This window comes from Nymphalis io, chromosome 15, assembly GCF_905147045.1.
Source record: "Nymphalis io chromosome 15, ilAglIoxx1.1, whole genome shotgun sequence".
NCBI lineage: Eukaryota > Metazoa > Arthropoda > Insecta > Lepidoptera > Nymphalidae > Nymphalis > Nymphalis io.
The window spans coordinates 5512122-5534807 of record NC_065902.1 but is presented as its reverse complement, the minus strand read 5'-3'; the positions used below and the strand labels follow the sequence as shown (position 1 = coordinate 5534807).

General features: G+C 33.7%; 3 protein-coding genes and 1 long non-coding RNA gene across 5 annotated transcripts in view; 2 read left to right on the top strand and 2 right to left on the bottom strand.

Annotated features, from left to right (window-relative positions):
- The window catches only part of LOC126774025 (ADP-ribosylation factor 1), a 28621-nt gene that overhangs the window by 2854 nt on the left and 3081 nt on the right, over nt 1–22686 (bottom strand). The window contains exons 1-3 of one of the 2 annotated variants that reach the window (XM_050495322.1): nt 1515–1641; nt 983–1150; nt 214–323 (exon numbers count right to left, since the gene is read on the bottom strand). In XM_050495322.1, coding sequence (XP_050351279.1) covers nt 214–323; nt 983–1130 — 258 coding nt within the window. In that variant the 5' untranslated portion in view covers nt 1131–1150; nt 1515–1641. Of the gene's footprint in view, nt 1–213; nt 324–982; nt 1151–1514; nt 1642–22686 lie in introns of those variants that run through there. The other variant, XM_050495323.1, reaches the window with a different exon arrangement.
- Nucleotides 2641–5648, top strand: LOC126774007 (tRNA (cytosine(72)-C(5))-methyltransferase NSUN6). The gene is made up of 7 exons (XM_050495298.1): nt 2641–2951; nt 3024–3219; nt 3360–3516; nt 3605–3812; nt 3927–4217; nt 4660–4841; nt 5371–5648. The coding sequence occupies exons 1-7, from the start codon at nt 2799–2801 to the stop codon at nt 5489–5491; spliced, it is 1308 nt and encodes a 435-aa protein (XP_050351255.1). The 5' UTR covers nt 2641–2798; the 3' UTR covers nt 5492–5648.
- LOC126774000 (cytochrome P450 9e2-like) lies at nt 6163–13852 on the bottom strand. The gene is made up of 9 exons (XM_050495284.1): nt 13434–13852; nt 13189–13340; nt 12261–12384; nt 11891–12009; nt 11448–11626; nt 11262–11347; nt 10939–11154; nt 10228–10479; nt 6163–8252 (listed from the first exon to the last, which is right to left on the bottom strand). The coding sequence occupies exons 1-9, from the start codon at nt 13687–13689 to the stop codon at nt 8089–8091; spliced, it is 1548 nt and encodes a 515-aa protein (XP_050351241.1). The 5' UTR covers nt 13690–13852; the 3' UTR covers nt 6163–8088.
- On the top strand, nt 9169–15140 carry LOC126774035 (uncharacterized). Its single transcript, XR_007669784.1, has 3 exons — nt 9169–9299; nt 14885–15012; nt 15093–15140. It is a non-coding gene; the product is annotated as an uncharacterized LOC126774035 (long non-coding RNA).

Sequence of the window (22686 nt, the reverse complement as noted above, 5' to 3'; positions counted from 1 at the left end):
AGTCAAAAAAAATAGATAATAACATCACTATACATAGCCTAGAGATAGAATTGAATATTTTTTAATGCTTTAACTAACCTGTTTTACATTATAACATAAATAAAACTACATTTATATACTTTTCAAAAATGACTGTGATAGTTTTCTTTAAATCAAATAATTGAGAAATATTTTTAAAATAATTATTAACTACATAATAGAAACAAAATTAACCTGTGTGTTCTGGAAATAATGCCTCCATAGAGGTCTGATTTTGTCCTGGCCACCGACGTCCCACACAGTGAAACTGATATTTTTGTATTCTACAGTTTCCACATTAAATCCTGTAATTTTTTTACAAATATTAATAAATTTGTTTCCATTAATTTAAGGAAAGAAGAAAAACACTACAAAATCGATGCATGGTCATGAGAATATTATATAACATGACATAATATATGAGAAAAGTCATCAGAAAAAATATCTGATTTATATTCTACTTAATATATATATTGCAAATTTAATATATACAAATTTCAAAAACATTGCCGTGTTCATTGTTTAAGTAATTTCATATGAAGATCTGATGTCATTAGTTTTAATATTAGTATAAAAGCAAATGACACTTCAAACATATTGTTAATAAAAAATAGGTCAAAACATAACTGATGCAATACTTTCTCCTTTTCTGGCATTTAAAATATTATAAAAAGGATTTTTAATTGTTGTCGATTGCATTACAATTAACATATTGCTTAGCTGGTCAGTGTAAACCTTATATTAATACTGCAATCGTAGACAAGCAAGCCAGCACACTAACATAAATAGCATTTATATTAATTAATATTAAATTAAAAATTCAAATGCACATTAAATATATTCATAGACATTTTCCTAAGATTTTTGAGTATTATTATTATTTAAACTAAAAGCAAAGTAAATAACATTTCATAATATTAATATTATAGAAGGATTTAAATAAAATAAAAAACAAACTACTCACCAATTGTAGGAATTGTTGTAACAATTTCTCCTAATTTAAGTTTGTATAAGATTGTGGTTTTACCAGCTGCATCAAGACCAACCATCAATATTCTCATTTCTTTTTTGCCAAATAGGCCTTTAAATAAATTTGCAAACATATTCCCCATTTTGCAGTTTTGTGAGCTTTCTGAAAAGAAATTGTTTTATTAATCATTAGAAAACACATTCACTCTGACTCATCCGTCACTATACGTTACTATAATCAATGATAATGACATGGCAAGTCCTGTCTAGAATTAGACGTACTTTGTTCAAAGCTAGATCGAAACAAACAATAAAAAGAGCTTTGTACTTTAAAACAAATATAAAATATAAACTTTAATTAGTGTATAACAAATTAAATTATAACATTCAGCTTAAAATTTGTGAACACCGCTGTTAGTAATTTTGTTAGGGTCACCACCCAAGGATCTTAAGGTGTATAAAATAATAGTTCGATCACTCATTTACTATCAAATAAAGTAATAATAAAATTATGGTAGTATACTCACATTTTTTTTTCGAGGAAATGTGTGTTAAATGAAGTAAAAACGCTTCAATCCACTGAAGTCTCTACTATTCACTGTATGTCAAAATGGCGGCGAACGTGGAAGTTGTTCGTGCCTATGCCACGTATCGGTAAAAAGTGGCCAGCTATAAATATGTTTTTGAAGTTATAACTGAACAATTCATAATTAATATCTACTGTTTTTTATAAAACTAAAAGGGTCATGCTTTCAAGCCTTTAAACTTAACTAAGTAAGATTCCTAAAAATATTAATATATGTTTAAAAAAATATTTATTCGTTTTCCGCCATCAATACATAAACAAAACCAATTTTAATAATTTATAACGGAGATTCAAGAATGTATAAGGTAGGTTATATTTATTTACAATATCTACTAACCCTTATAAAAGATTAATATTATAAAACTGAATCATTTGTTTAAACGCGCTAATCTTAGAATTAATGTTTCACAAATCACACTTGATGATGATTTGTGTTTGGCGTGAGTACAATCGGGCGACACAAAATCACGTCGGTGTCCGAAGATCGCATGTACTCCTGACTTCGAATATCAAGAACCTTCGAGCCAGTCCAACTATCAGGGAAGGCAGAATCTCTGAATCTTAATTTTTTTTAGGAACCGAAGTGCGATGATAATGCGCTGCTTAATGGAGGCATTCACGACGAACCAAGCCGGGATTTAGAGCTGAAGAAGTTTAAAGCAGCCCAAACTTTAATCGCAAAGAAAATCGTGGACAGCACAGGCCGTTTAAAAACAGACTTACATAAATTGTGAACATAAACTTTAATAATAAAATGTAACGGCTTTGTTAAAAGATCAACAAATAAAATACAAAATACAAGTTCAAAAAGAGAAAAGTTTGTGGAGAAAGAAAAATATATAAATGACAATACAAACGTAAATTGAAAACGTAGTGGTTTTTGTAACAGTGTTGCTGATGATGGTTGACTCGACTATCAATGATTAATTAATAGCCAACCTATCGCAAGACTATCGATAAGGTAATCGATACAATGGCTTTTTTATATGAAAACTATTGATAGTTCGGCAGCACTATTTTGCAATTTGCACTCTGTGGTTAAAAGCCTGTCAAATTATTTACATACTTTGTTTTATATACACTACAAATTACAATTGAGTTCTACTTCTAAATTTCTAATATTTTACTATAATAAATAAAAGTGATATAATGCATTATGTAGTTACTAAGTAATTGCTTCGAAAAACAATTTTAAAACTACTGTCATAAGCTTACAACCAAGCGGATGTTGTTTAGTCATTCGAAACAATTATTTAAAAAAATGACACAAAACAGTTCTTTACAGAACTGGCTTATAGAATCCCCAAAGTACACAATATTTAGGATCAATAAGTTAATGCAATTAAATGTAGTGAATCTTCAAAATTACTTGGAGGAAGTATGTTTACATTTAATAAACTTAATCATTAAAGCATCATATTTGCATTAAAAATAAATACAATTATTTTAGCAAAGGAAAGAATTAAACTCTGATAGTATTCCAAAATATTACTTCTTAAAACCTGACTGTCTTGTTATTGAACAATGGCCTGCACCTTTAACTCTTGAAAAAACAAACAATGAAGTCATAGTAGATCCATTATGTGCAGCTGCAGTCTTAAGAGGTGCTCATGTATATGCACCTGGAGTTTTAGGCCTTCCTTCGAGTAAGTTTTATATTCATATAGTAGAAATAAGGAATAAATATATATTTTTTCATAAATATAAAAATGTAATAAATATTTTGCAAAATGTTCTCTGATTTTATTTAGATAAATAATAATATGCATTTTCTTTATTTTTATAGACTGCGTTATAAATGAAAGAATTGATATATATGGCTCTATGGATGGCCAGTGTAAAAGAGGCCATAAAGTAAAATATGAAGGGAATAAACAATATGTTGGTACAGGCTATTTAAAAATGTTACGAAGCAACTTATTTGAAAAAGGAGTTCAACCTAAGTAAGAATTTCTGATTTTTCTATAGCTTTGTTACTGTTTAATATTAGCTACATTAATGTCATAAAGAATATAACTTTTTAATTCACAGTGGCATAGCAGTTCAAACATTACTGCCTGCTTCAAGATTGCCAGTAATAAATGAAACAATTTTTCCTAAAGGACAAGTTTTGTTACAAAATCTACCTTCTATAATTGCTGGGTGGGTTGTTAATGCACAGCCCTATGAATATATCCTAGATATGTGTGCAGCCCCTGGTAATAAAACAACACATTTAGGTGAAATGTCAGATAATAAAGTTAGTATATACTTATAAGTAGTAATTATTTGTTGATTACTTTTCTTATTTTTGTTTTATAATATGACTTCTTACATAGTCATAATTAGTATGACATCAATTATTTATTTTTAGGCTGTTATCATTGCAATTGACAAGACTATTCAAAAATGTGCTAAAATACAACAAACTTGCGATACACAGGGTGTTACATGTGTAAAGGCTTATGCATATGATTCAACAAAATGTCATTCTGATGATACTGAAAATAATATAATGAAGCCTCCTTTTTGTTCAAATACTTTTGATAAAATTCTCCTGGACGCACCATGTAGTGGACTTGGCCAAAGACCGCAATTAAATAACAATATTTCCCTAAAAATGCTGCACTCATACAAATTTGTTCAGAGGAAGTTGTTTGATGTGGCAAGTACTTATTTATAGATTATATTAGACTAGTTTTATTATTTATAATTTTTCCCTGATTATTATCAGCTAATATTTTCAGTAAATTTAACTAAATGAACTGGTACTATATGAAGACACAATAAGTCAATGACAAATTGCCTTAGCAGTGAGATATCATAGATATGATCCTATTTTTGTACTCCAATCACTAAGCTTTTATGCTTATCTGGATGTAAATAATGCTTATAGTTGAATTACCAAAACAAAATTAATGTACATTTTTTTTTAATATGTTTATAAATGTAAATTATTAATAATTAAACGTTTTTCCCGTCTGTACTGGCCGTCGTCGCATTTGGACTCTACTACCACTTACCATCAGGTGGAGTAGAGTCATTTGCCCTCCCGGCGTATATAAAAAAAAAAAAAAAAATTTAAACCCTTTAAAATAAAATTTCAGGCTGTGAAAATTTTGAAAATAAATGGCAAATTAATATACAGCACTTGTACTGTAACAGTGGATGAGAATGAAGGAATGGTGTCTTGGGTGTTAGAAAAATTTCCCTGCTTAAAACTTATACCTGCAGAACCGCTATATGGTGGACCAGGTTTGCCAAATGTTGGTCTGTCTGATAAAGAAAGGTAATAAACCTAATCTAATAAATTGAAAAACGAAATTTAAAATGTCAAAAATTTTACAACTAGGCATTAAATATACTCAATGGCAATTGTACACAGAGCTTCTCAATCTCATAATGACGAAGGATAAGAGTAGCTTAAATTAAAACAGAAAGCGTATTGTGTTCCAGTACTATAACAAAAATGTCTAATTCTTAACAAATTCTTTAATACAAAAAATGCAGTGTTGGGAACATTTCACTATCTATACCTTACCCTTTTGTTTTTCATATATTTAAAATGAAAAAAAAAACATAATTAAACACCACATTTACATGTCACTAGTATGACCAGCATATAAACATAAAAAAAAATCATTTCAAAATGCAGTTCAGGTTTGTAGTTTTATTCGGAGTTTTTTTTCCTATGATGCGTGGCTTGTCATTGGTTTTAAATGGATTTACAAAATTACATATTAATAATATTACGTTACAATAATAATTAATAATTCACTTGCAGATTGTCTGAGTTATTAATTATATATTATTTGCAGAGTTATGGTACAACGATTTGGTCCAGAAGATGATGATTTGAGACCGGTTGAAGACATATATAGAAATACGATAGGTTTCTTTATAGCAGCGTTTGTAAAAACTGAAGATTATAATACTTAAATGTAATAAAATAAGTTACGCCTTTTTTAATTTTAATCAACTCCTAATGGTTTAAAAATAATTTTATTGTGCATCCAATTTTAAATGAAGAAAACTAAATCATATTATAAAAATATAACATTAAACTTAAGAATTCACATTATATTAGTTCATAGTGCCTTGTCTTTTATTACCTATTTATAATTGTATATTTAAGATATTAACCTAAAAGCTTTCCTACCAAAAAGTATAAGCCAGTAAATGTCCCACTGTTAAGGTAAGACTACGTCTTTTTGAGTCTCTACGTCACGCTACTCCAATACGGATTAGTCTTTGCACCAGGCAAATATTTCATCCATCACATTCAGGTTTCCTTACGATGTTTTCCTTCACCACTGAGCACGAGATTAATTATTATATGCACAATTAAAGCACATGAAGATTCAGTGGTGCTTGCCTAGATTTGAACTCGGAATCATCGGTTAAAATTCACGTTCTTCTAACCATTGAGCCATCACAGCTTCTTCGTCATCATATTTTTCTACCGCTCTTCTTATTAACCCATGTAATTGAACTTAATTAGCTAATTTTCGCAAGAAAAATACTCACGTGGGAAACTTACAAAGTTTTTATGTTTTTCTTACCATTGTTCTTATATGAACAAATTAGTTGGACTACACAAATAATACCAGTTGTGACCAAATATAATTTTTATTTTTGTATAAATATAACCATTACACGCTTAATAAAGAATGTTTATATTACTGAATATACATACTGTCGATAACTGGCCGGAGTGAAGATTTCTTTGAGAGCAGTTAGCGAGTTTCATAAAGAAAACACTTCATATTCGATTCAATGATTAGAGAGAAACATTCCGTTTTATCTACATCGATAAGTCAATATTTTTTTATAAAGAGGTTATTCATATGTAATTATTATGAACATATTTCGTTATTTTTTGTGTTTTACGAACACACATTAACTATAAATTAATGTTATCGTTATTAATACAATAAAGCAAAACAAATTAAAAAATATCTAGGCATGACCTATAATCGACTCTATAATCTCTATAAATATATCTCTATAAATTATATATGATCAGTTATATTTCGTTCTAAGGCCGCTGATCATCGACCAGCAACACGGATTCGTCAATGGTAGATCTACTGAAACGAATCTTTGTGAGTTTACTCATCAACTCGCAACAGTGATGGATAACGGTGGTCAGGTGGTCAGGTGGTTAAATTGTATATTCATTTTGTACCGTAGACAGAAAAACTAATAGACGCAATGACGATATCCTTCTCACTTACACAAGAAAGAGAACGAAAATTACGTTACAAATGGTTTAGACAGAGATAGAATTATCAAATCTTTTGTCCCTTATCGAGTAACCAGTTATATGTGTTACTGTTCAATTTTTGCTTATTTTTATGTTAGAAAACGATTCTAATCCAGTCCGAAAGACCGTCCAAAAAGACCGAGAAACAATCCTTATATCATATCGAAGGTTATAAATATAATAGTGCATTGTCGTATTATTTCATGTTAAAGCGATAGCAAAAAGAAAATTGCCGGCGTGTGTTTTCCGCCTAAGTAAGACGGTTTTGTCCCTAAATATAGATTATCAGTGATGTTTATTTATGCAATAGCATGACGGAACCTTATGCTGCATTAAAATCTTGAAGATAATAGGATTTTCCAGTTTTTATCATTCATAACCTATGATTATTTATCATGTAAGTGCTGCCAGCGTCAGCTAAAAAAATGCCCCAATTTTCGATAAAAAATATCGACTCGTCGACAATGTAAACAAATAAATACGGAGTCCAATAATAACCTAAAGTGTTTCTACTTATAAAGTATATAAATATGTTAAATTAATTTATTCGTTCTCCTATTTATAATTTTCTAACGACAACATTATTTAACATTCTTCATGAATTTATAATATTATTAGATTCCGAGTCAAGAGGTTAACATAGAAATATATGTGGCAACCATTCTTTATTAATAATTTAATTGAGTGTTTTAGATTTCTACATGAGGAGAATGCTAATCCAGTACCATATAAAAATGCTGAAGTACTATTGATAACGGAAACAAAAACAAACAGTGCAACGGTTTTTGGGTGTAGTTGGAAAACAAAAAAATATTTTAATTAAAAAAATGTATAATAAATATTAAAAAGTAAAGTTTTAATTAAATCCTGGAAACTATTTATCTCCCAAAATAGGGAATGCAGTTACTATGGCAACATTATACGCACACATTTCACGGGCCCTTGGTCTATTTGTTTCTCTGTCTACGTTTTGTACTAATTAATGTTACTGTTACATTATTACATTTACCCCATACCCGATCCCACACCTAAATAATTATAATCAACCATACTAAAATATAATAAATACTACTTGTATAGTATTCGATGTTTTGAATCACTTTGATAAAAATACTATAAAATGTGGCTTCCTATGAATACTCTTGCCTATAAAGTTACCGATCATTGGTTGATCCGACGGCTTGTCGACGAGTCCGGTACGCTCTGTGGATAGCGCGACGCGGTTCGTAAAATAGCAGGCAATGGAAGCCACGAAACAATATCAAAGGGTTTATATCTTTTCGACATGCACCCATGCACCAGATTCTGGTTTTAACAACATAGAAAATCTGTGAAATTTAACTGGATTCTCAGTTTTTGGTCCACTCGAAAATTTGAAATTTCTAATCAGAGTAACAATTGCTGTCTTAGCAACGATCATTGCAAAGCGGATACCTGCAACGAATAGAACAATTATAAAATATTAAGTACAATATTACGTAAGATCAATCTACATACATTGCTGTGCACTTAAATATAGTAATTTTTAATTGCCGATTACTACTACTAGTGTACCATTTTCCGAGAAAAAGCAGAAAAAAACATAACACTAAGAGCGAAAACAACTTTTATGTAAACTATTATTTTTATACTATTTGTAAATATAAATATTAGTTAAATTTACAAGTTTTTAACAGGTATAACGACACTATTTTCCGAAGTTCGCTCGCGCGTGAGGAGAGGAGGTACAATTCAAGATGTCAAAGCGTAACAAATGCATAAGCTAACTTTCGTATTGTTTTCGTAAAAAGTCTAAAAAACAATAAAAAAGTACTGAAGCATCCTTTTTCAGGAAAGAAATACAAAATTTGAGCTAAACCGTTAGAGCAGTTTCCATGATATACGAAATAAATGTATACATACGAGAATTGCTCATTTAAAATTAGAAAATATCAATGTTTGATAGTTAGTATCTTATATAACTAGAGTACAAAGACATTTTTACATTTGTACTTTAGTTAACTAAAAATATTATTTATATGAGGTAATTATAATCATAGTTGTTTATTCATGTTAACTTTACTTGAAGCGTTTTTGAGTCGTCAACGTTTTAACTCTACCACCCTTTCGGAAAGCGGCCTCTATTGAGAAGAAACGGTAAGGAAATCGTGTAATTGCTGTTTTAAAGTAAAACAGATTTACAAATTACATAATGGTTAGTATCCACGAACATTTTCTTTATCAATCCTACGTTGGAACCTGGTCCTAAATCTATGCATCTTTATACTCATTATTTATATTAAATAATGAGTAATACAAATTGTTGATTAACTGTGTTTAAGTAAGATTTGTAGCCAGTCTAGACCAGCGCCATGACACATGTTAGTCATGGCGTCGCGGGCCGCATACAATTAATCGCGTATATTTTACCATTTTTTCTTTATCATTTCATGACGTCTAAAACGCTTTGCAGTATCCGCCACAAGCAGTTTCAAAATTAAGGTAAATAAATTAAATCAAATCGTACATCATATGAACTGCCGTACCAACAAAACTTGATATCAAGGCAAGGTCAAGATCAATAGCACTTTATAAAGTAAATTAAAAAAAAACTGCAGTAAAAAATATCATTAGGTTATAATTGAACCTGTATAATATGAATCACAGTATAAATTAACGTGCTTAGCTATTGTGTTTTTTTTTTTAATTAAAGTTCTAGAACCTTTGTATCACTTAATTATATTAAGTTGTGCAATATTTACTTAAATTATTACGTCTCTAATAGTACATTATCACTATCGTTATATTTAAATAACATAATTGCTTTGTCTCATTTGTTATCAACGGGTGTTGTGTTTGTAGTTATAGTATCGTTATGCACCTTATATTATATTGTTATGAATTGCCTTCATTCCATTAAATATTACTAGTTTTTTATAATAATTTACTATGTAATTATAGCTTGGACTAAGTAATTAGATATATGTAAACTGCAACTTCAACGTAATATATTATTTTTGTTATAATGCTAAATTTGTATGCTATAATTATACGTTACACAGACAAAAATAAAAAGTACGAAGTCACGCAAAGGTCATGTCTCGTTTCAGTCGTTTGCGAGATTAAAAGTATTTTAGCACGGCTTCGTCTTGATCTTATATATAGTCTTATAATAGACGTATCAAAATATTTAGTCAATGTATATTACTGCATCTGTTTTTAATGCGAAAGTGATATTTTTGTTACGCTTTAATGTTTTAATTACTGAACCGATCATTATTTTGCATTAACGTTATCAGAGGTACAGAAAAGGACATACGGTACCTAACAACTATACAACTAAAGACCCCCCCCCCCCTCGGCACTATTGGCAAAACAAAGCTTACGGTAGATATTTATAAATAACAATATAAGGGATATAGGATATTACCAATGCAGTTTCTAGGTCCAGCGCCAAATGCCAGGAACAAATGCGAAGGTCTCTCCTTTTTCTCTTCCTTCATAAATCTCTCAGGTATAAATTTCTTTGGTTCAGGATAAATGTCTGGATCCATGTGGATGCCATATACGGGTATAGCAACTACGTCGCCAACTTTGAGATGCAACGATGAACCAGGTACAGTGTATGGCTTAGTACATGACCTGTCAATTCTGCCTAATGGTGGATACATTCTTAAAGTTTCTGAAAGAAGAGGTTAGTTATTATTTCTGTACATGCATTATTGATGTAACAAGCGAAAACCTGAAAGGTTTACTTTCCTGTTTGTCGGTCGGTTTGTTACTCAATATTGAGGTATATCAAATTATTTATGAACGTATAGTTTATAATAATCTTTTAATTTTTGATCGCGACGCCAATGCATAACAGGAACGTATACTATTCAATTAGCGACTTTGCTCGTTGCGTGTGACGCTCGCGGCAGCAGCTGTTTTTGGGAGAGTCAAACGAACGACGACTAATGGCAAGGCGAACTTAACTAGTTTAGCCGATTTGAGAAAAATATAACGAACTAACTGTGATTTAAAAGACTTAAAGCGTCATCTACAATAGATGACGACGAGGTGAATGAACTTTGTAATATGGAAATACTTCACAATCTGCTATCAAAACTTTACTTATTTACAATTAATATAATATTACCTAGTATAACTGCTTCCAGATAATCTAATTGTGAAAGATGATCATAGCTCAACTCTTGTCCTTTAGTAATTTCCTCAATATGAGCCCTCAATTTGTCTTGTATATCTGACCTCACTGCCATTGTGTGAAAAACAAAAGATAACAATGTACTTGTAGTTTCAAACCCAGCTAAAAGAAATAGTAATGCTTGTGCGTCCAATGTGTCATCGTCCAAATCTGAAACAAACAAAGCAAATTAAATAGTTAAAACAAATCATTGACTAATTTAGTGTATACATAATTCAATAAAAAAAACGTAATGTTGTGTAATGCTTTTGGCTCACATCTTTTAGAAGATTCATTAGCTTGTGCAAGTTCTTCTTTCTCTCTTATAGAAACATCAACTAAGAGTTGCAAAAAGTCACTTCTCCTGCAAAATATAAAAGTATATCATTTTGGTATTCATAATATTATATATAACTGCTTAAAATATTTTTTTAAGTTGTGTTAAATTATTAAAATTAACTTACTTAGATTCTGCTATTATTCTTTCAGCTTTAGTGTTTTGCAATATTTTCACTAACTTTTTAGTTGACTCATAGTTCATAAACGATATATTTATGTATCTGAACATCGAAGGCATAAACAATAAAATAAAAAAGAAAAAAAATCTTTTAGGAAAGGACATATAATTAAATTTCTCTGCAACCTAAAAAAAGGTAAAACTGATATTATAGAAATGTTTTGCTTAATTAATACATCATAATAATTTTTTTAATGTTTAACTTTTGCTTTTGTTTTGTTAACAAATAAGCTAATCTACACCCTAAGCTGCTGCTATCTTAACATACAATTACGTTGAGTAATATAAGAAATCAAAAGGATTCTACAAAAAAACAAAATATTGCTTGTGAAACAGATTAAAAACCATAAATTTTCTTTGTATTCATCTCAACTACCAAACTAAACTAACCTTGTAAAATTCTGCATTCTCATCTTTGAGAGCATCTGTGCTTATACCAAATGCACATACACCTGTAACTTCTAATGTGAAATGGCCAGTCATTTCTTTAAGTTCTATTTCAGTGTTGTCTGCAAAATTGTTTGACAAAATATTTCATTTATTTTAAGAAATAAATATTATCATGCCATACCCTTAATTATATCATTATTATATTAAATATTAAACACAGATTGTAGCAAAGAAAACATTCTTTTGAATACTTGCTGAATTCTCAAGATTGTTAAATCAAATTAATTTCTTTTAAACAGCATAAGTTGTATATATTATGTGAACCATTGATACTGAAATTATATAAACAGAAATGCAAATAAATACTGACCAAAGCGTGATAAAAGTCCAACCAACTGGTTGGAACAATGTTGAACTAAAGGGAACATATTTTTTAAGCGAGATGAGCTGAATGTTGGAGTTATTAAGCTCCTGACAGCTTTCCATTCCATACCCTAGAAATTAATATTGTAATTGTTAGAATCACATCTAGATAATGTCAGATTGAAAGAGTTTAAGTGCAGGAGGACCGGTTTTAAGTGCTTTCCAAGTCACAGGGATGTACACACTTGCGACTTCTAGTCTCCGGACTGCTGCTGAGAATTTTTTTGTATATAATGCTAAAAAACTTTTAATTGGCCTGACCTGGAGTTTGAACCCAGGCTCGGGATTCTCTAGTCCAAAGAGATAGTCCCTCATTAGTTATAAAGAATTTTTTAATGACATATAAGACTAAAGATATTTAAATAACTTGTTTTAATGGCTCGTGCTAATAAAGTTTGTTTTTACTGAAATTACTAATATAAAACTTTGGTATTGCTATAGCCTATAGTTTAATTATTTATATGATAGAGTTATAATATATAACAATTTTTTCTCCTGCTTAAAGTATAAAATCATTGGTAACTTCTTCGACAAACACTGATGATTAATGTCCTTTTAACCAATGTGTATTGTCTACTTAACTTAGAAAGTGACCCGTCATTTTTATCTCATCCAAGCTTTGAAGAGCAAGTGCTTTTGTATTTTAATTAAAGCTTTTAGCCACGCCAGACTTCATGAAGGAGTTTATGGTTGTATATTGTTTGATAATATGAATGATTTGAATAACATATTCAATAATCCATGTTATATTTTTTTATCATGAAATCAGTCTGGTGACTATGAGCAGATAAGTTGAAGTGTACTGTTAGAACTAATGCTTGAAAATCCATATTCATAATATTGTAATTTGTAGTATTTCTAAAGTAGATTAAAACCTTTAATGCTAGAAGTGATCTGCTCAAATATCTTGGTTCTTTAGTCTTGATAGTATTTCTATCAATAAAATGATCAGCATCACTAATAGTGACAGATTTGATTAGTTCAGGGTCTAGAACATATAGAACAGGTCTTCGGCCTTCGAAATATCCTAAAATTTTAAATAATTAAACATAATTATTAGTAATCAAAACATTAATAAAAACTGATTCAAAAACCAGATTTAAATAAGGTTTTTACTTACCCCCATAACGATTTCCTTTAAAGAAATTGTAAACATCTGACTGAAATTCGATGAAAGGCTTTTTACCAGTTATTCTAGATAGCGAATTTCCAAAGAAAATAACGGGTTTCATAAACTTTATATTTCGCTTCTCAAAATAATCAAACGTTTGGGTGTAGTAAAAATAAAGAAAAAATATTAGGTTAAAAAAAAGCAACAATTTCCAATTTTCGAAAATGAAATATAGCAACTCTTTAGTTCCAGTATTCAACTCCATTTTTTTTCGAACTTCCACAATAATTAACAAATATATCTTTACGCATGCAAAAACAGTACGTCCACCAAATAACACTTTACGACTTATGCCGTACGCGAGCGAGATATATAAAGGATATATATCGTACTTAGAGAGCGAGTATATCAGTAGCTCACCATTTCCTAAACTATATCTTTACGTACTAGTTATAAGATTTAATTCAGTTAAACTCACAGCGAGAGCGAATGGCGAGCGATACAGAAAAAGGTAAATATTGTACTTAAAGAGCGAGTATATCAGTAGCTCACCATTTCCTAAACTATGTCTTTACAACCTAGTAATAAGATTGAATTCAGATTAACTCAGAGCGAGAGCGAATGAGTGAGTATATCAGTAGCTCACCATTTCCTAAACTATATCTTTATGTCCTTGTAATAAGTTTGAATTCAGATTAACTCAGAGCGAGAGCGAGTGGTGGTACTGAATTGAACTAAATTATAAGAATATAATAATAATATAATAATAGCACCACTGAATTTTTATGTGCTTAATTTGTGTTTATAATTCATCTCGTGCTTGACGGTGAAGGAAAACATCGTGAGGAAACCTGCATGTGTCTAATTTCATTGAAATACTGCCACTTGTGTATTCTACCAACCCGCATTGGAGCAGCGTGGTGGAATAAGCTCCAAACCTTCTCCTCAAAAGGGAGAGGAGGCCTTAGCCCAGCAGTGGGACATTAACAGGCTGTTACTGTTACTGTACTGTACTGTATAAGAATAATATATTATAAAAAAATGAATTTAAATCTGATAGCTTGACGTTCGAAAATTTTGACTTTTTCTGCTTATAATAAATATATCAACATAAAAATAATTTATCTTTCCGAGGTACGGGAGTGTACACACTTCCAACTTCCAGACTCCGGGCTGCTACTGAGAATTTTCTGACAGAAAAATCCAATAACTTTTTATTGGCCCGACCTAGCAATTGAACCCAGGACCTCCGGGTCTACGGCCTTATATCATGCCACTAGACCAACGAGGCAGTCATTATTAATATATACAATAGAGGAAGCAAAGAATATTTCGAATTACAGATTAATTATAATATGCATTAACCTTATATCTTGCAAAATCAATATTATAAATTTATAATCTGGCAGCCCTAATTAATAAAAACATGTAAATCCCCGAAATTTGATTAAAATTGGCAGATGCGTAATGCGACTGCGTCACTCTACAACTGCAGAGCCAGAGGCTATAAATACGGCTGTGTAACAGTGTAATAAATATTAATCATAAGCATTCCCGCTTGGTGGCGCAGTCCAACTCAACAGCAACAGTAAGTACCATTTAAAAAAGAAATCATTTTCTTTGTTTTTTCGGACTCGTACCAATCTTAATACAGTATTCTGTATCTAGTGAGTTTCTTTCCATTCCTTCGGGTGCGTTGGGATTATAAAATAATCGGTAAGTAGAAACATCCTTAGCATAATATAAGTATTATTCTTTGTAATATAAATAATAATACTTGTATTTGTAGTATTTCTAATTTTGAATGTAAGTTTAAAATTATCTATTTTTTAGTTTCTTGTTGCATATAATATTATTAATAATATTGTTAACTTGATAGTGTAGTAACGCGTTGTTTAATATTATATATTAAAGAAAGTTTATATATAGAAAGTTAAATACTTTTTGGTTTAAAAAATATAAATGATTATTTTTTTTCTAAGTAGGCAAAAATTTCTGGTTTAATTATCATATTGTGAATTTTTGAATATATATATGCATTATACTTATAATAAAATAGTATAGGAAATACATATATACAGGGTTACAGGGTAATATGTCACGATCCTTTTAAAGGGTTATAATGAATAATAAACAGTGTAATTTCGAAAGTATGGAGTAACTAAAAAGATTAAGTATTTTGTTTTTGATTTAAATTCAAAATTGCAATGACAGCTCTGGTTTATCTCTCCTTTTTTACCTATTACCCCTATTAAAAATAATCTTTAACTACTTTGCATTGAGGTCCTTTTGTCTTTGATCCAGATTTAATTTCTTAACAATAGCATTTCTTAGAATTTCCTACCTGGTCTCTTTGTTACTAATTTTCTCCTGAGTTTATGATTGTTACTGTACTTTTTATGTACCGATGGATAGCTAAGGAAACGCAGATGTTTTTAAAATGATCCGCACGATAAGAGCCATAGTGATTTTTACAAAAAAATTGCGAGTAACTTAAAGAATCAAAATTAAAAATCGAAAAGTTGTACAGTTTTGGATCTGTAATTTAAAAATGCTTGAAGATTGTTTTTGTTTTATAACTGGTTATTATTAACTAGGATGTACCCTAGCAAGAAATAGAAAAAAAAAATAGGGAAAATAAGTTGATTTTTTTTTTTATTGAATTTTAGAATCTTAAACATCCTTTAAATAAAAAAAAATATTAAAAAATTAATAACTCGAAAACGATACACTTTTGCATAAGCATTTTGGGGGTCATTTGATAGCTATTGTCCTGAACTATAACCCTTTAAAAGGATCGTGACATTACCCTGTAACCCTGTATATATATATTTCCTTTGCTATAGGTACAACGCTACTTCTATAAATAATAAACAATTTGCGGGAACGCATTAGAAATTCGCATCTTGATTTTGGTGGAAATGTACCACATTTGTCTATCATATAAAAATAATTGTTACAGAATAATGGGGTTTCTTACGGCGTTAGCTGTAAATGCAGTAGGTGGTGCCGTTATCTACGGCACGGGTGGCCTCGGCGCGGCTTGGGTCGCTCCATGGTTAGGTTTCGGTAGTGCAGGAATCGCTGGAGGCAGTATGGCAGCAGCCGCGCAGTCTTACTTCGGTAACCTTGCCGCTGGCAGCATCATCTCTAAGCTAACGGCCATAGCTATGGCCTCGCCCACACCCTAGGTAAATATTCTATAATATGATGGTTTTATTCTAAATAAATGGGAATTAATAAATATTACTTTAAAATAATATTAGTAAGTAGGTGTTCAAATGTCCAGAATCAAATAGAATAATTACAACAAAAAGTTATATTTATATGCATAAATAAAAATAATAACAAATGTCAGAAGATAAAATTACAAAAAAAAAAAAAACAAATACAATTCAGTACTTACTAGTAAAACAATAAAATAAGCATATTGCAGTAGGCAATAAAAGATCACAAGTCAACTAATTTGAATGATTCAATAATATGTGTGTTATTATTATTAATGATTCAATAATATGTGTGTTATTGTTATTTATATATAATTAATTTAGTATGAAAAGTTTTCCTTAATATATAAGAATTTAAAAATTTCCACAAAAGATATTGTACATTACATCTACAGAACTTACATACATAAGAAATATTGTAGCATTTCGCTTTCTCTAAAATATACTTTTCTGACTGATAGTTCTATATATTTATTCTGTTGTGCAATACTATAATACAAATAATATAAATAAATAAATACTGTGTTTTTCTTTGCTGGAAATACCTGCAGAGGCGTCGTACAGGACTCATTTGATAACTTAAATAAGGCTTAATAAATTTTCTTTATAGTGAATCTAATCACTCAATTAAATTAAAATATATTTATATATAAAACATGTAAAAAGTATTTTCTTTTGCACACAGGTATGGAGCAGTTAAATGTTATGAAATAAAAATTATATATTGTGTAAAAACATAAAATAAAGTTTTTAATGGAAAATTAGTTTTTGTTTGATTTTGACAATTAACAGGTATGAAAAATATTTAAATTGGTTAAACACAAAAGTGAATTTGCTGAAATTTTATTCCATTAAGTAAATACAGAGAAAAATATATGGATTCCATGTAAGTGATTTTCCATTACCCACTTGAGGATTGAAAGATTTATTCAGAAAAGGCTCCAGACGAACCCGACTTGGGTATCAAAACAATAAATATTTATTGATGTTGATAGTTGATGCATTTGAAAAAAGGCGTAATGTATTATAACTTTTAATGCCTCAATGCAATATAGTATTTTTTTTCTATATTTATACACAGTCACACTACTAAAAAAAACGGGTATTATGATGAATCAGTCTTCTATGTTTATGTTAAGTTTTTAGAAATTAACTTGCAAGGAGCCAACTAAACTAAGATTTTTTTTACAAAGTAATGCGCGCATTGGTATTGATCAGATTAGGACAAAGTGCAAACATATTAATGATTTATCTTAAAGATTACTTAAAAATAATCATCAATTACGATTACATATAACGAGAATAATCAAAAAAGTACCTAAAGTGACTGAATAATGCAAGTTTTGAAATGGAAATGAAGAATTTGCAACCCAGGAGCGCGCGGTCAAAGTTAATCTGTAATACTGATTGATGATTACACGTGGGTTTCAAGTCTGGGAATAATCGCGTAACTTTTATAAACTTTTTTTAATGTTCAGGATATGTTTTCGTTATTTTGATGTCTTTCGTTTTCTCTTAACACTCGAATGACTGTCATCAATAAAAAACAAAAAATCATATATATAATGACTTGTCTTAACTGACTCATCAATGCAGAGCCCTTTTTTTAACGCTGGAAAAACTCGTTACGCGTTTCCCCCACGGTAACAGTGGGGGGTATGTAGGGCTCGCCGGTGTCCAAGGCGCCGAGTGCGCCTCGAAACATCGGAATACCCACTAAAAAACCAGCGGTACCCTTTCCGTCTTGACGAGGAGCGCCACGCCATCGCTTTCGCATGGACGCTCTGGCGGCCGGCCCACCTATGCGGGCCTATATTCTCTAGAGAGGGTTCCCAGGGTACTGTGAACCCCACTAGTCCCGGCGGTGCCTATTGCGGCGGGGGAGAAGGTGCGCAAAGCGCCTTTTTCTTCTCCCCCCGGTCTTTTCCGGCGGAGCGGGTCTGCAGCGGCATCTTACAGCATAATAATAAAATAATAATCACAGCCTTATTTCTACCAGAGTGCCACAGGCCAAGCTGCCGCCACTAGCGGTATGCAAACGTCGCGTTTGGCACTATAAGTCGGCGGATTGGGACGGTATGCGCGATTACTATGCGTCGGTCCCTTGGAAGGAACGTTGCTTCAGTGGGAATGACCCGACAGCTAGTGCCGCTGCTGTTGCTGGCGGGATCATGCTGGGAATGGAATACTACATTCCTAGCTCAGATCTCGTCAGTAGGAGTACGCGTAACCGTCGTTTCACTCGTGAATGTGCCGATGCTGTATCATCTAAGCAGGCGGCATATCGCAAGTGGATCAACGGCTGCATTAGCGGGGCATCTAACATTGACTCACTGAAAGCAAACTATAATAAAAATTCCAAGTCCTGTAGAAACTGGTGGTAGGGCTTTGTGCAAGCTCGTCTGGGTAGGTACCACCCACTCATCAGATATTCTACCGCAAAACAGCAATACTTGATATTGTTGTGTTCCGGTTTGAAGGGTGAGTGAGCCAGTGTAATTACAGGCACAAGGGACATAAAATCTTAGTTCCCAAGGTTGGTGGCGCATTGGATATGTAAGCGATGGTTGACATTTCTTACAATGCCAATGTCTAAGAGCGTTGGTGACCACTTACCATCAGGTGGCCCATATGCTCGTCCGCCTTCCTATTCTATAAAAAAAAAAAAAAAAAGAAAGGCATACAGGAGAGCGGATGCACAGCGCATTGTACAGATTGGTCATGACCTTGATTCACATCCTAGGGGCTCCCGTAGCTTCTGGCGTCTGACCAAGTCTGTGCAAAACAATTTCTGCCAACCTTCGCTGCCACCGCTCAGAAATCCGGACGGATCGCTAGCTCACAGTCCGCAAGAGCAAGCTGATCTCCTGGCTAAACTCTTTGCCGACAATTCCGTCATCGATGATTGTAGTGCACTGCCACCTACAATACCTGTATGTGGCCATACGATGCCTGACATTAAAATCAGGCAACGTGATGTGCGTGCGGAGCTGCAATCACTTGATGTACGGAAAGCTAGCGGTCCCGATGGAATACCAGCCATAGTGCTGAAGAAGTGCGCAGCGGAGCTGTCTCCTGTGTTAACGCGCCTGTTCCAACTTTCTCTCTCTTCGGGAAGTGTGCCGGAGGCTTGGAGAAGAGCTAATGTGCAAGCGGTTCCCAAAAAAGGAGATCGGTCTGACCCGGCAAATTATTGGCCAATAGCTATCACCTCAGTACTTTGTAAGGTGATGGAACGGATTTTAAACAACCAACTAATCCATTACCTAGAAGATCACTCTTTAATTAATGATCGTCAATACGGGTTTCGACTAAAACGGTCCACAGGTGATCTTCTAGCGTACGTAACGCACCTCTGGGGTGAAGCTATCGACAAGCATGGAGAATCGTTGGTTGTCAGCCTCGATATCTCCAAGGCTTTCGACAGGGTCTGGCACAGAAGTCTTCTCTCCAAGCTGCCGGCATATGGTCTGCCTGCTCAGCTATGCACCTGGATTGCCAGCTTCCTATACAAGCGTAGCCTTCGTGTTTTAGTTGATGGTTGCGCTTCACAATTCTATGTAGTGAATGCTGGGGTCCCCCAGGGATCTGTGCTATCTCCCACACTCTTTCTTTTGCATATCAATGATATGCTCTCTCTTGGGAACATACATTGCTATGCAGACGATAGTACAGTGCATGGTGGATACCACGGACGCGCAGTGGCTGGGCGAGCGGAAATTGAGGAGAGGCGGAAGGATCTTGTCATTGAACTCGATAGGACGTTAGAGCTCATCGCCAAATGGGGCTCTGATAATCTTGTTGAGTTTAATGCCAAGAAAACACAGGTATGCGCTCTCACGGCGAAAAAGTCAACATTTTCCCCTCTTCCCTCCCTCTGTGGTACTCCGCTGGTGATGCAAAGCAAAATCGCCATGCTGGGGATTGACGTTCGCTGCGACCTTAGTCCAAGGGATTACATCGAGGCTGTTATAAAAACAGCTTCACGGAAACTCGGAGTTCTGAACAAGGTGCGGCGCTTTTTCACGCCACAACAACTGTGCCTGCTGTACAAAACACAGGTACGGTCTTGCGTGGAATATTGCTCGCACCTTTGGGATGGCTCCGCTAAGTACCTACTTGAGGCCTTGGACCGGTTGCAGCGACGTGCCGCACGCATTATTGGCGACGTAAAGGTCACAAACACCCTTGAACCTTTACAATTGCGTCGTGAGATAGCAGCACTGAGCGCTTTCTATCGACTGTATCACGGTGAGTGCTCTGAGGAATTATTCTCTCTAATTCCTGCTTCCCCCTTCCTTCTTAAGTCCACGCGAGCTGGTTCTCGATGTCACCGCCTAACTGTGACTTCAATTCCATCGCGAACAAAGAAATTTGGCAACTCCTTTCTTTGTCGCACTTCCAAAAAATGGAATTCCTTACCAGCTCACGTGTTCCCCTCCTCTTACAACCCGGGTTCCTTCAAACGAGGCGTGAAGAGGCATCTTGCGGGCCGGCAAGGCGAAGGCGGCTAGTGCAGAACGTTTTTCCCGTCTGTACTGGCCGTCGTCGCGTTTGGACTCTACTACCACTTACCATCAGGTGGAGTAGAGTCATTTGCCCTCCCGGCGAATATTAAAAAAAAAAAAAAAAGGACCTGCGACAGCCTGAACGAGAGCATGCCACGTTTCCTTTTGACTCAGCGACTCAAGTGTGGACGTACCGCCTCCACTGTCGCCAGGCCCGCCGTGGGGGACCCCAGGTCCTCCTCCCATCGGGTGATCAGGGCCTGCTGAGCTAGAGCCCTGATCCGCCCTGTCGCCGCGTTTCCTCACCTCGGCCCGGAAGCGATAAACCTCCGCGAGCACCTTCACCTGGAGTTCCCAGGGCATATCGCCAGCGAGGAGGGTCGCCGCTGTCTAGGACACCGTACGATACCCTCTGATCGCCCTCACCGCTATGACCCTCTGCGGCTTCCGCAGGAAGGCCAGGTTTTGTGCAGTGAGTGTGTCCACCCATATCGGGGCACCGTTCAGTGCCATCGACCTCACTACACCGGCATAGAGATCCCGATCCTCCCACGTTGGGTAGGAGGCGGCCTAAGGCGGCGACGGCATTGACGTGCTTCGGGCCGATTTACACGAAATGCTGCCCGAAGCCCCATCGCCTGTTCAGGATCGGGCCCAGGTATTTCATCTGGGCCTACACCTCGATCACCGTCCCGTGGACGGTGATACTCGCCCCGCGTGGTCCACGGAGAGGCACCCTCTCCGTGGACCGTGGTAGAGGGCGCCTCCGATTTGGAGATAAAGCCTCAGGCCCAGCATTTCCATTTGGTCCACGGTGAGATTCGCCCCGAAGCAACGCAGAGCCTTAACCAGGGCAGAAACTTGAAATTTTGACAGTTGATACATTTTATAATGAAAACATGAATTAAGAAAGGATTATTAAAAATTCCACTCCTAAAGATGTGAAATAAGGAATGAACGGTTGTATGGAAATCCGTCATTTTCAAAGTTAGAAACATAAAATTTTATATAAAAGCTTCTGGTTAGAAATAAAAAATACGGACTTCAGACTTTTTAAAAATCTACCCTCAAGAGATAGGGTTGAAAGTTTGTATGGAGAGTCCATCATTTTTGAAATAAGAAGAATGAAATTTGATATTAAAGGTTCTGAGCAAGCATAAATGCCTACGTATTTTGTCATTTTTGGAAAAACAACCCCAAGCGGGAGAAATGGGGTGGAAACAGTATAAAAAATGGTCTGATTTGCTTGAATTTACGGTTTGTGTTTTTTGAATGAACTTATAAACATGTATTTTATTTTGTTGTTAAGGGTTAGGATGGTTGTTTGGTGATGAACCGCTAGTTAGTAAAACAAAGCAAAGTTACCTCTACATCTAGTTATATACGAACAGTCTCGTAATGTAAGTAGGTAACAGAAAGATAAGATTGTTTTCATATTAATAGGAAATATTCGCATTAACTTTTAAATACATGCCTGGCATGGAATTTTTAAACAATAGTATATTATTTTTGATGTAGACGTCTAGC

Excerpts from the sequence above, each read along its gene's own strand:
- LOC126774007 (XM_050495298.1), top strand. The coding sequence starts at position 2,799 with ATGTTGTTTAGTCATTCGAAACAATTATTTAAAAAAATGACACAAAAC. Across the intron at positions 3,220-3,359 it reads AGTTTTAGGCCTTCCTTCGA|ACTGCGTTATAAATGAAAGA; the intron begins GTAAGTTTTATA and ends TTATTTTTATAG. Across the intron at positions 4,842-5,370 it reads GGTCTGTCTGATAAAGAAAG|AGTTATGGTACAACGATTTG; the intron begins GTAATAAACCTA and ends TATTATTTGCAG.
- LOC126774000 (XM_050495284.1), bottom strand. The coding sequence starts at position 13,689 with ATGGAGTTGAATACTGGAACTAAAGAGTTGCTATATTTCATTTTCGAA. Across the intron at positions 11,155-11,261 it reads TAATGAATCTTCTAAAAGAT|ATTTGGACGATGACACATTG; the intron begins GTGAGCCAAAAG and ends TGTTTGTTTCAG. Across the intron at positions 10,480-10,938 it reads TCTGGAAGCAGTTATACTAG|AAACTTTAAGAATGTATCCA; the intron begins GTAATATTATAT and ends CTCTTCTTTCAG.